The sequence below is a fragment of the Schistocerca gregaria genome, chromosome X (assembly GCF_023897955.1).
Source record: "Schistocerca gregaria isolate iqSchGreg1 chromosome X, iqSchGreg1.2, whole genome shotgun sequence".
Taxonomy (NCBI): Eukaryota; Metazoa; Arthropoda; class Insecta; order Orthoptera; family Acrididae; genus Schistocerca; species Schistocerca gregaria.
In genome coordinates, this window is record NC_064931.1 from 600,237,733 (window position 1) to 600,251,590 (window position 13,858).

A 13,858-nucleotide genomic window follows, 5' to 3' on the forward strand; every position below is an offset into this window, starting at 1 on the left:
TAGTAATGTTTAGACGTACACCAAAATATATAAATTCTTAAGAAAAGATATTTAAACAATAAAGATGACTACTCCAAAGCCATGCATAACACCTACGATTCGTCCCATTTAGCAATAAGTTAGTGAAAACTTTGTGACGTACATTGGATGTTTGTTGAAAGTAAGTGGAACAAACATTTTATTCACTGCAGGAAAGCAAGGCAGTTAATAGGAATTGTACCTGTTCACTTGACTCTGTGATGGATGTAATAATATTTATTGTTAACTCGTCACTCAAATTTAATGTAGATCAAATATCCTATAGTTGCACACTGGGTACCTCTCCTACAAATCATCAGGCGCATTTTTATGGTATTCCAGCAAACACAAGCAATTTAGTTTCTTGATGTGTAAATATAGGTAGTCTCAAGAAGTGTTGTGCAGTGTTACGTGGCTTTATGCTTAATTACAGACTTACTGTTTCATCAGTTGATTTGTTTTCACCACGTAACGCCCGCTGTTTACGTCCTTCTTCGTTGCTGAGCGATGTATCACTTTTCGTTCTGACGCCGCAACTCTTCCTTTCCTATATCTTTACTACTTTTTATCTATATAAGTGATGAACTATTGGTTTTGCCGTTTAAAAACTTTTTAATAACTGTGGAAGTATTACAGGCATCGGGTCCCACCTAATGTGTCACCCGCCTATACGCTTTACATGAACCTTTTAAGACTCGATCGATCTGCTTACAAAGAGAAAGCGGAATATCTCTTCCTTTGACGTTGTCCAACAACGACCCAGGAAGCTCGACACCCTCGCGGCCCAGACTCTTCCGTGGCTCGTTGTAGTCTGCAGCATTCGTTTTATTCGTTGCCCACTTGCCGCTACGTCGGACTTTCGTGGTGATCGTTGGGCAACGTCTTCCACGTTATCTGCAACATAAATAAACTTTCTTCCCACAGTATTTCTGAAAACCCAAAAACAAACTTAAAGAACATAATAATAATAACAATAACTGTTCTTACTATTATTCGTATACATCTTGGTCGATTTAATGAGGGGTGGGACAGGCCTAAGCCCTGTGACACCACAGTTACCCATTGCGTCCTTCATGTTTCGCTTAGTGTCGACGGAAAAAGTCCGTTTGTTTCTACTTACAAGCAGAGTATTTTAAATCGAAATTTTATAAGCCCATTTGATAGAGCCGCCTCATAGTAGTCTAGTGCGATATAAAGTTTAACTATGTGCATTAACAGGGGCAGCAAAACACGACGTGTAAACAGTACTCCAGCAGTGAGTTTCGTAGTTCAGCCTTATTTAAGCAGCAAGGCGAGTGCATCGCTGCTGTTGGGCGCTACGCTGGTGAGACTGACGGAGAGTTGTGACGGCGTATTTGTGCTGTGGCGAGAGCAGAAAATATTCTCGCACGCCGTTCTTAACGACGCGAAGCTATTTTTCCGTGTTTCACGCCACAGCATGGGCGAAGGCTAACGAGCAAAATAAGCGAATGCCGTCACAGCAAAGGGTCCATCGGTGGTACAGCTCGCTGAACTCGCTGATCGACCACAGAAGTGGTAAGAAGGCGATCGTACGCCTGTCGCTCGTACGCACATCAAGTGCAAAGGCGTAGGATGGGCAGAGCGGTACCACAAGATGTCGGACTGCCGAATTTCGAATTAGGCGTAGAGCCTATTGACTCAGATGGGTTTATCGAGCTGCAGGCAGCGGTCATGGCCGACTGCAGGGCACTCAAGAGCGCTGTAGTGGCCCACATCGTGGACGAAGTAGAAAAGAAGATACCGACAAATCAGCGTGAGAATACGACCAAAGCGCTCCTCTCTTCAGCAGCCTTAACACCAATGAAGCTGCGCCGCTGGAGCCTTGCCTCCTGACCTGTTGACGAGCGGGGAGTTACCACGGCAGCTGAGGAAAATCACACTGGAGGATAAAGCTGCAGCCAACAAGAGCCTGCTGCCGCGCCCAGTTACTGACAAAGCTCAGCAGAGGTGACCCCGCAGCAGCGCATTGTATTGTTGCACAGATTGGGATTGACCTCTTTGTGTCGAATGGGGCCGGCTGGTGTCGCCGAACGGTTCTAGGCGCTTCAGTCTGGAACCGCGCGACCGCTGCGGCCGCAGGTTCGAATCCTGCCTCGGGATGGATGTGTGTGATGTCCTTAGGCTACTCAGGTTTAAGTAGTTCGAAGTTCTAGGGGACTGATGACCTCAGATGTTAAGTCCCATAGTGCTCAGAGCCATTTGAACCATTTTGTCGAATGGATGGCTATGGCACTGATATCAAGCTGTATGATACCCGCTATTAACATAAACCTACCCTTGGGTGATCTGTCACAGATAGCAAGCAATCCGCTACTGCGCTTACTACCCTTCCAGACCAACGCGGAGGTGTTTTCCCATGGAGCTTGCCATGCCACATTTTCCCTCTGCTCTTAAACTCATTATTCTTCAAACGTTTTCGTCCATTTTCTATCTGCTAAAGGGGCCCATATTAAGGAGTAATCGTACACATACATACGGACAACATCACAGTACCGCATCCTGTGATAATCTCGATTCAATTAAGTAACCAATGCAGAGTTGACTTCGTACGCTGTAAGGAGTTGAAAAATGGTTGCATGCATTCGTGCCAGGGTAGTATTTAATAGCTTCCCGATAACCTGAAATTTTTGAAGCAGGGGAAGTTTCTAATTTCTGATTGGTTGGAATGCTCTACCCATTACTCCTCGAAAAGGTTCCGTATCAATATCTTTATATCGCAGGATTACACATCAAGACAGGATAAGACATTAGCTGCCAGTGGGCACTGATTTGTATCACGGGAAAATTGAAAATTTGAGCCAGACTAGGATTCGAGCCCGGGTTTCCTGGTGACTAGGCAGATGCGCTGACCATTATAACATTCAGAAACAGTGGTCATCGCAACTACACGTACTGCCGTAGCGCTCCTCTCGCCAGTCGCAAATTCTCAGCTTGTCCACACACTACTGTCCATTACCCTCATTACTAACGCCATTCCGCATATTACCATAAGAGTTCGACTTAGTGTACATCTGATCTGAAGGGACCAGGCCGCCCTCGCCTTGATTATATATCTGTTCTCCCGGACATGTCTGAATTTTCAGTTGTCATTAATTCCTTTGTGTTTTGACTTACAGTAACTGCAGGACAGACACTACATATATACACTCCTGGAAATGGAAAAAAGAACACATTGACACCGGTGTGTCAGACCCACCATACTTGCTCCAGACACTGCGAGAGGGCTGTACAAGCAATGATCACACGCACGGCACAGCGGACACACCAGGAACCGCGGTGTTGGCCGTCGAATGGCGCTAGCTGCGCAGCATTTGTGCACCGCCGCCGTCAGTGTCAGCCAGTTTACCCTGGCATACAGAGCTCCATCGCAGTCTTTAACACTGGTAGCATGCCGCGACAGCGTGGACGTGAACCGTATGTGCAGTTGACGGACTTTGAGCGAGGGCGTATAGTGGGCATGCGGGAGGCCGGGTGGACGTACCGCCGAATTCCTCAACACGTGGGGCGTGAGGTCTCCACAGTACATCGATGTTGTCGCCAGTGGTCGGCGGAAGGTGCACGTGCCCATCGACCTGGGACCGGACCGCAGCGACGCACGGATGCACGCCAAGACCGTAGAATCCTACGCAGTGCCGTAGGGGACCGCACCGCCACTTCCCACCAAATTAGGGACACTGTTGCTCCTGGGGTATCGGCGAGGACCATTCGCAACCGTCTCCATGAAGCTGGGCTACGGTCCCGCACACCGTTAGGCCGTCTTCCGCTCACGCCCCAACATCGTGCAGCCCGCCTCCAGTGGTGTCGCGACAGGCGTGAATGGAGGGACGAATGGAGACGTTTCGTCTTCAGCGATGAGAATCGCTTCTGCCTTGGTGCCAATGATGGTCGTATGCGTGTTTGGCGCCGTGCAGGTGAGCGCCACAATCAGGACTGCATACGACCGAGGCACACAGGGCCAACACCCGGCATCATGGTGTGGGGAGCGATCTCCTACACTGGCCGTACACCTCTGGTGATCGTCGAGAGGACACTGAATAGTGCACGGTACATCCAAACCGTCATCGAACCCACCGTTCTACCATTCCTAGACCGGCAAAGGAACTTGCTGTTCCAACAGGACAATGCACGTCCGCATGTATCCCGTGCCACCCAACGTGCTCTAGAAGCTGTAAGTCAACTACCCTGGCCAGCAAGATCTCCGGATCTGTCCCCCATTGAGCATGTCTGGGACTGGATGAAGCGTCGTCTCACGCGGTCTGCACGTCCAGCACGAACGCTGGTCCAACTGAGGCGCCAGGTGGAAATGGCATGGCAAGCCGTTCCACAGGACTACATCCAGCATCTCTACGATCGTCTCCATGGGAGAATAGCAGCCTGCATTGCTGCGAAAGGTGGATATACACTGTACTAGCGCTCTGTTGCCTGTGTCTACGTGCCTGTGGTTCTGTCAGTGTGATCATGTGATGTATCTGACCCCAGGAATGTGCCAATAAAGTTTCCCCTTCCTGGGACAATGAATTCACGGTGTTCTTATTTCAATTTCCAGGAGTGTATAATTAAGACGCGGACGGTCCATTCAGCGCAGATACAAACCAAACTTACGAGAATCGGCAGAATTCGTAAGTAATGAGGATAATGGACAAGGGCCACATCAGTAGTGTGTGGGTAAGCTGAGAATTTCGGTCTGACGGGGGAGTGTTGGGGTTGTCCGTGCACTTGAAACGACCACTTTGTCCGTGTGACGTAGTGGTCAGCATTAAAGCACTGGATATACCGAGCTTGAACAATCCGCCATTTTGAATCCCAGTGGTGTATGTTTCGTGAGGGGTAGGAAAGTAAATCAGCGAATTTTGCTTAATTCTATTGTTCCACAGCGTCAAATGGTTGGGTGTGCACCTCCAAACTGTTCAAATAAAAGCAGACATGGTCGCTATAAGTTTCATCGGTTTCATTCGGATATAGGTCGGTGTAAAAGATGGCTTCTAATTCAAGGCCCAAAGATTAAACACCAGAATCGACCAACTACTTGTGCAACCTAAGTAAAAAGGCTTTTTCCCTCTGTTTTAAAATCAGATCTGCTCACAGAGCGGTGGTAGTGGAATTATATATGTAAGAAGTGTGTTAATTTTAAACTTGCTGCAGATTATGTACACATAATACGACGTAACATTGTACGTTTAAAGTAAGCTATTTTTCTTTGTTTCATTTACAACTGAGTAAAGCCACAAGTCATCTTAAGGAGCTGTTAATTTTATTGGAACAGTAAATTAATAATACTTTACCGCAGCGTATAGCGAATTGCAGGAAGATCTGCAGCGGATAGGCACTTGGTGCAGGGAGTGGCAACTGACAATTAACGTAGACAAATGTAATGTATTGCGAATACGTAGGAAGAAGGATCCTTTATTGTATGATTTTGTGATAGCGGAACAAACACTGGTAGCAGTTACTTGTGTAAAATATCTGGGAGTATGCGTGCGGAACGATTTGAAGTGGAATGAACATATAAAATTAATTGTTGGTAAGGCGGGTACCAGGTTGAGATTAATTGGGAGAGTCCTTAGAAAATGTAGTCCATCAATAAAGGAGGTGGCTTACAAAACACTCGTTCGACCTATACTTGAGTATTGCTCATCAATGTGGGATCCGTACCAGATCGGATTGACGGAGGAGATAGAGAAGATCTAAAGAAGAGCGGCGCGTTTCGTCACAGGGTTATTTGGTAACCGTGATAGCGTTACGGAGATGTTCAGCAAACTCAAGTGGCAGACTCTGCAAGAGAGGCGCTCTGCATCGCGGTGTAGCTTGCTCGCCAGGTTTCGAGAGGGTGCGTTTCTGGATGAGGTATCGAATATATTGCTTCCCCCTACTTATACCTCCCGAGGAGATCACGAATGTAAAATTAGAGAGATTCGAGCGCGACGGTGGCTTTCAGACAGTCGTTCTTCCCGCGAACCATACGCGACTGGAACAGAAAAGGGAGGTAATGACAGTGGCACGTAAAGTGCCCTCCGCCACACACCGTTGGGTAGCTTACTGAGTATAAATGTAGATCTAGATGTTGGTAATAACAAAATATTTGCAGTTTTTTAAAATAACTTCTGACAGATTTCTTTTATAGCTTTTGAAATAGCCGATAAAATTGGGGTCAGTAATATACTTGGAGTACTCACGCAATTCCCTGTTGTGCTGATAAGAAATTTTTAGGCCTGTTGTGTTACATTTTAACATTATTCCGTAATTGTTTACGAATGTACCTGTCACTTACCGTAAACTTAAGTGGATGTACCGTACATAAAGCAGAAAATACGATACGTGTGACACATTTTAACTGTGTTTTTTAAATATGTGGAACAGCAACGTATGATTAGCATGGAACGTAAGTGAATGTACCACCTCTCGAAATCCTCGTCTAATCACCTACTTTAATTTTCTTGCTTCTTATAGTAAAATGTACATTTTCTAGGCTGTAATATTATCTGCTCAAGGAATGTGCATTTGATGGCATTACGAGTATATTAAAAAGTATAAGTGCTAAGTAGAGTTTAAACGAGCGCCTTCAACGTGGGATTCAAAATGATGGATTGTTCAACTTGTACTATACAGTGCTCTAGTCAGCATATTGCCTAGTAAGCAGGAGGCCTGTGTTCGAATCTCAGTCTGGCAGATATTTTTAGATTTCACCTTTCATATAAATCAATGCCCACTGGCAGCTAATGCCTATAATTCTCTTGTTCCTTGATTCATAGTAGCTGCAGGATCAAACTGGTATCTGTTCTGTCGGACATGTCGGAAAGAACGGACACCACATATATATAGTTTATTAACTGTTGTTTTAGCGGGAATTATCACACAAAAATAAACATTCTACGAACTTGCGAAACATGAAAAACGAGTAGAACAAAAGTTACAGTTACTATAGATAGGAGGAACTTACTAACATTTCCATTCATAGATTACATTTACATCATTTTTGGGTGTTGCTTAGAATGGAGGAAGGGAGAAGCTTGTCGTAAAAACAGGTGCTATTTTTTTCTGTAATGTACTACTATTCAAATAATAAAAATGGTTGCTTTGTAGGGGGCCTTGTGATGGGCACTGGTGTGGAGAGCTCTTCGCACAAGCACGGCCTTATCCAGCACATCTGCGTGTCCTATGAGCTTGTCTTGGCTGACGGCAGTGTTGTTGTCTGTGATAAGGTAAGCACTGGTCCATTCTGAAAATTTAACAAACCCTCTCAGGAGTGGTGGAGACCGGTAATACTTAAAAACACATTTTTTTCTAACTGGCGGTATCGTCCCTTTCATGAATTTTCTCCTGGGATCATACCGCTAGGAATTCCATGGATTTGAAAAAATTGGAATGGTTTCAGAGATAACTGACTGGGCTGATAACGAAGACTACTGTGACGTACTTAAGCTTATATCAGAGTTGTGGGGCGCTAAGTTGAATAAAATTTACAACTCGAATTTATTTATTACATTATGAACATAAATTTTTTAAACTCAAACTACTTTTCCAAGTACAGTTAAATTTAAAAACTTAGCTTACCAATGAACTGTTTTTACATCCGTATACTTGATCTTATATAGATGGTTCTTCCATTCTCCACCGTTTTTAAAGTTTGTTTCACAGATATTTTATGTAACCGATATGTAAATTTGTTATTAAATTTTGTTTGGTTAAAATATTAGTGAACTCTTTCTAAGTTGTTATTGAATATGTGTTTTGTTGGAATCGCAAACATTCTTCTAAGAAAACAGCGACGTCAAATGCTACTTTTTGCTGCAGGAGAACAACGCAGACCTGTTTTACGCAGTCCCTTGGTCTTATGGAACTCTGGGTTTCCTTACTGCAGTTGAATTCAGAATCATTCCGTCCAAAAAGTAAGTCTTTGGCAGTTACTACAAAACAATTAAAATTCAAAATCTTACACAGATCAGACTAATACAAGACAGATTGCTTGGTAATCGAAGGTATAATTAAATGAACATAGTGTAATTAAGTTACTTCCTTGACAATTTACTTTCATTTTTAACTTCTGAATTTTCAAGACTGGATATTTTAATGTTAGAATGTTCCTAGCCGCGCGGAGTGGCGCGCGGTTACAGGCGCCGTGCAAGAATCGGGCGGCCCCTCCAACCGGAGGTTCGAGTCCTCCCTCGGGCATGGGTGTGTGGATTGTCTTTAAAGTTAGTTTAAGTAGCGTGTACGTCTAGGGACCGATGACCTCAGCAGTTTGGTCCCATAGTAATTCACACACATTAGAACATTTTGATTTGAATGTTCCTAATAATCTAATAATGCAAGTAATAAATTAGAAAAATAATACTAGTACACAAAAATTACGTACAGTGGGCAGCAAAAAAACATTAAGAACAGCTGCACCACGGAGGAGCATACATTACTGTTCCCCTGTTACTCACAGTTGAACATTTAGTATTGTTGCTTGATGCCTGTATGTACATTACCAGACCTAAAAGAATAGTTTTTTTTTATTTCTATACTAGAGGTACAAACGTGAATGCCTTCATGTTATACCGTTGGGCTGCCAACTTTTTGTGAGAGGACTGTAAGATTACTCACTTCGATTTTTAAAAATAGAGCACCGCCATGCATTTTACGTTCTTTCTGCTAAAAATTATTATCTCGTATACTGGAATAGGATTATCCCACTGGTGTGTATCATCAAGCACAGGGGAGCATCATAGGAATAATAATAATGCTTTTATTTCGGTGGTTACGTCTCCTGCCACACTATTACAGGTTTTAAGATACACCTATCCTGTGTACCTATACAGCACAAGCAACTGTAGAAGTAGTTACATTAATATTTAATTTATTAAGATAAGAAAGGAACAAACTATATATGAGTCTAAACTAAGTGGTTTGCAGCAAGGTATCAATGGTTGGAAATAAGTGTTCCAAGCGGTATGAGTTGTGTATGTGCACATGTATGTAAAATGATTACGTTTCCTAACAAACGACTGCCTGCCGAGATGTCGACGGTGGCGCTCTCTTGGAAAAAGATGCGAAATCGTTATATGTCCAGAGCGGATTTTGTCGCTCTCCGCACTATATCATACGTTGTCGAAGATGATCCTTTACTGACGGACGTGCCTTTAACACAAGGAGCAGCAGACTTTAGTGCCTACAAGGCAAAAAGTATGTAGAATCGAAAGTTAGCAACAGGTATCATCAAGAAATTTGCGTCAGGTGGGGGTGGAAAATATATAAAAACACCGCGTGGATAAAAATATACACTACTGGCCATTAAAATTGCTACACCAAGAAGAAATGCAGATGATTAACGGGTATTCATTGGACAAAGATATTATACCAGAACTGACATGTAATTACATTTTCACGGAATTTGGGTGCATAATCCTAAGATATCAGTACCCAGAACAACCACCTCTGGCCGTAATAACGGCCTTGATACGCCTGGACATTGAGCCAAACAGAGATTGGATGCTGTGCACAGGTACAGCTGCCCATGCATCTTCAACACGATACACAGTTCATCAAGAGTAGTGACTGGAGTATTGTGACGAGCCAGTTGCTCGGCCACCATTGACCAGACGTTTTCAATTGGTGAGAGATCTGGAGAATGTAATGGCCAGGGCAGCAGTCGAACATTTTCTGTACCCAGAAAGGCCCGTACAGGACCTGCAACATGCGGTCGTGCATTATCCTGTTGAAATGTAGTGTTTCACAGGGATCGAATGAAAGGTAGAGCCACGGGTTGTAACACATCTGAAATGTAACGTCCACTGTTCAAAGTGCCATCAATGCGAACAAGAGATGACCGAGACGTGTAACCAATGGCACCCAATACCATCACACCGGGTGATACGCCAGTATGATGACGAATACACGCTTCCAATGTGCGTTCACCGCGATGCCGCCAAACACGGATGCAACCATCATGACGCTGTAAACAGAACCTGGATTCATCCGAAAAAATGACGTTTTGCCATTCGTGCACCCAGAGTCATCGTTGAGTACACCATCGCAGGCTCTCCTGTCTATGATGCAGCGTCAAGGGTAACCGCAGCTGTAAACGTCGTCGAACTGTTCGTGCAGATGGTTGTTGCCTTGCAAACGTCCCCATCTGTTGGTTCAGGGATCGAGACGTGGCTGCACGATCCGTTTACAGCCATGCGGATAAGATGCCAGTCATCTCGACTGCTAGTGATACGAGTCCGTTGGGATCTCGCACGGCGTTCCGTATTACCGTCCTGAACCCACCGATTCCATACTCTAACAGTCATTGGATCTCAACCAACGCGAGCAGCAATGTCGCGATACGATAAGCCGCAATCGCGGTAGGCTACAATCCGACCTTTACCAAAGTCAGAAACGTGATGGTACTAATTTCTCCTTCTTACAGGAGGCATCACAACTTTCCTCATGTCAGCACGTTGTACGTGTTGCCACCGGTGCCAACCTTGTGTGAATGCCCTGAAAAGTTAATCATTTGCGTATCACAACATTTTCCTCTGTCGGTTAAATTTCGCGTCTGTAGCACGTCATCTTCGTGGTGTAGCAATTTTAATGGCAAGTAGTGTAAATATCTAAGAATTACAGTTACGAAAAACTTAAATTAGAAGTAACACATAGAAAATGTTGTGGGGAAGGCTAGCCAAAGACTGCGTTTTATTGGCAGGGCACTTAGAAAATGTAACAGATCTATTAAAGAGACTGTCTACACTACACTTGTCCGTCCTCTTTTAGAATACTGCTGCGGGGTGTGGGATCCTTAGCAGATAGGATTGGTGCAATACCCCGAGAAAGTTGAAAGAAAGGCAGCACGTTATGTATTATCGCGAAATAAGAGAGAGTGTGTACTGAAATGATACGGGATTTGGGGTTGACGTCATTAAAGGAAAGGCGTTTTTCGTTGTGGCGGAATCTTCTCACAAAATTTCAATCATCAACTCTCTCCTCCAAATGCGAAAATATTTTGTTGACGCCGACCTATATAGCGAGAAACGATCACCATAATGAAATAATAAAAATCAGAGCTCGCACCGAAAGATATAGGTGTTTGCTTTCTCCGCGCGCTGTACGAGTTTGGAATAATAGACAATTGTTGTGAAGGTGGTTCCAGGTACTCTCTGCCAGGCACTTAACTGTGATTTGAAGAGTATTCGTGTAGATGTAGAACTTAAGCACTTTGTCGTAGTGTAGCAATTTTAATGGCCAGTAGTGTAAAAACACCGCGAGAAATGCATGCTTCAACCTAAATGCAAATGCTAGCCAAACCTGCACTTTGCACTGTTGTATTTGACTACAAACGGCACTGTGCAATGTCCTCAAAAAGTTGCATGAGTCAGTCGTGATCAGAACATTGTTCTGTGTAGTTGTGAGTGGATTTTGATGGAGCTCAGAGCATTAGAGCATGGTCAAATTGTTGGTGTTCGTATGGCGGGTTCTTCTGCAACCTTATGAAACGTCCCCTTTGAAAAATTATTACAAGACTGTGCTTAAACTGACACACAATATTTTTAGCGCAACGCAATCTGACTTCCAAAAATCCCTACGAAAGAATGGCCCTGACTAACTACGTTTCACAAATCACTTACCTAACAAAAATCTTCGTTACTCAAGCTACTGCAATACAGCGAGCGCCACTATTGCCAGCTAAATAAAAGATTCAAACTACGGAAGGCACTAACTACTGATAGGTATAGTTAGCAAATGAAAGATTTTAATAGAGAACAAACAATGTATTTACCTTAGTAGTCATAATATATATATCACTTCATGACACCAATTCTTACAAATTTCAAAACTCCGCCATCTCTCTACCCACGTCCACCACTGCTGGCGGCTCACCTCCAACTGCGCAACGCTACACGCCGTTAGCATCCAGCTGCCGCTGCCCAACACTACAATGGCAGACAACAATGCAAACCAGCCACAGACTTCACACGGCACAGCCAGTGATTTTTATACAGAGCGCTACGTGGCGGCGGCGTTACCAATAAAAAAACCTAAACAGCCTACTTACATAGCCCCCATGCTCCCCACAAAAAAATTTACAAATTGTTTTGGGCAGTGGCCAATACAGATTTGAAATTTTTTTTCATAATTACAATGACAAAGAAATGAAATGCGCACACTTATCGATACAATGTTGGTCAAAAGCTAAAATTTTCTCACAGTCCATAAAGACAGTCCTGATCATTCATCAAAGTCAAATGTCAGTGTTTTTCTCAAAGTGTGAGTAGTAAAAGAAAATGCACACGGAAGTAGTGGATTTCCATGCAGTCTTGAAGAAGTAGTGTTGTCCTTTCAACGGAAAGACAGTGCTGACTCTTGACATGCAGATAGGTAATAAGCCACAACAGAGCAAACCCACAGCAGAGTCAGTCGAAGTTTTAAAGAATATTGGTAGGTAGGTCGTCACAGAGTAGACCCATTGTAGTCCTGATAGAGATTACGGTATTGGTGGCCCACCAGAGATGCAGACCCACTGCAGTCTTTGTAGAAATAATGGTATTGGTGGGTCATCAAAGGTGTAGACCCACTGTAGTCCTTGTAGAGATAGCCAGCAGCCATCTGTTGCGACTGTGCAGGCGCACAATCACCATTGAAGAGTCTTGCGAATAATATAGCAAGTCCATAACCACCACTTGTGCACTCACAAAAATTGTTTTTGAAATGTCCTTACAACCAGCAATGCTGTTATCCAGTCCCTTACTGAATTATTAACAAACGTGCAAACACTATCAGTCCCTACTTCTCACATATTGTCCATATACTATGAGCAACAGAAATGTGTGCAGTGAAATGTAACTTACAAGTTACTTAATTTGATGAACTGGTGTCAATTACAATTTTATAACAAAAAAAGGTTCAAATGGCTCTGAGCACTATGGGACTCAACTGCTGTGGTCATCAGTCCCCTAGAACTTAGAACTACTCAAACCTAACTAACCTAAGGACATCATACACATCCATGCCCGAGGCAGGATTCGAACCTGCGACCGTAGCAGTCGCACGGTTCCGGACTGCGCGCCTAGAACCGCGAGACCACCGCGGCCGGCCAATTTTATAACATAAGAATACAATAACAAAGGTACAAAATATATCATTAAAGAACATAACAATACAGATAACGTTTGTAGTAGTACAGGCTTTACAAAAGAATCGAAATAGCAAATACATCAGTGTTACAAAAATTACGACATAAGTACACACATAAAAGATCAGAATAACTTTTGAAACATCAACTTCACACATGAGCATTAGAACAAAACAGAATAAATAATCTGTAAACATCTTTACAAAGTAAATAACATGTTATTAATGCAAATTATATTTGAGGATAACAGTATTTCTCATCATAGTGAATGTAGCTTAGTATTAGAAAAATTCTGCAACATAAGTCTTATCAGATAAACATATAACGACAGGAAGAACATAAATACACAAGGGTACACAAACACATAGTGGGATAACACAAGGAAAGGGCAGGGTTTGTTTTACTGCAGTATTTTGCAAACAAAACTTTCTTTACTTCTCAGAGATCTCCCTTCATTCTTCATTATTTCCAAAAAGTCATATCGAAGCCTGCTTTCTGTATTATGCTCACATCCTCTTTCAAAAATAGTTTTTCCTCCACTGTACACTACTTTTTTGGCCAAACCATTTTCTTATAGCTTTTCAATGCTTTTCTTCCAATTCATCATAGTTAGTTTCTTATATAGTCTACCCCCTCTTAAGCTAACTTAAACCTACTGAGGTCAGATGCTAAACTAAGGGACGAGGCAATGCAGCAGCACAAAACAATTAATACAAACAGCAATAA

General features: G+C 43.2%; 1 protein-coding gene across 1 annotated transcript in view; it reads left to right on the forward strand.

The window, feature by feature from the left end:
• LOC126297976 (delta(24)-sterol reductase-like) overlaps positions 1-13,858 on the forward strand; it is a 79,873-nt gene that overhangs the window by 25,351 nt on the left and 40,664 nt on the right. Inside the window, exons 4-5 of the mRNA XM_049989289.1 lie at positions 7,120-7,238; positions 7,831-7,925. Of these exons, the coding sequence (XP_049845246.1) occupies positions 7,120-7,238; positions 7,831-7,925 (214 nt within the window). The remainder of the gene's footprint in view (positions 1-7,119; positions 7,239-7,830; positions 7,926-13,858) is intronic.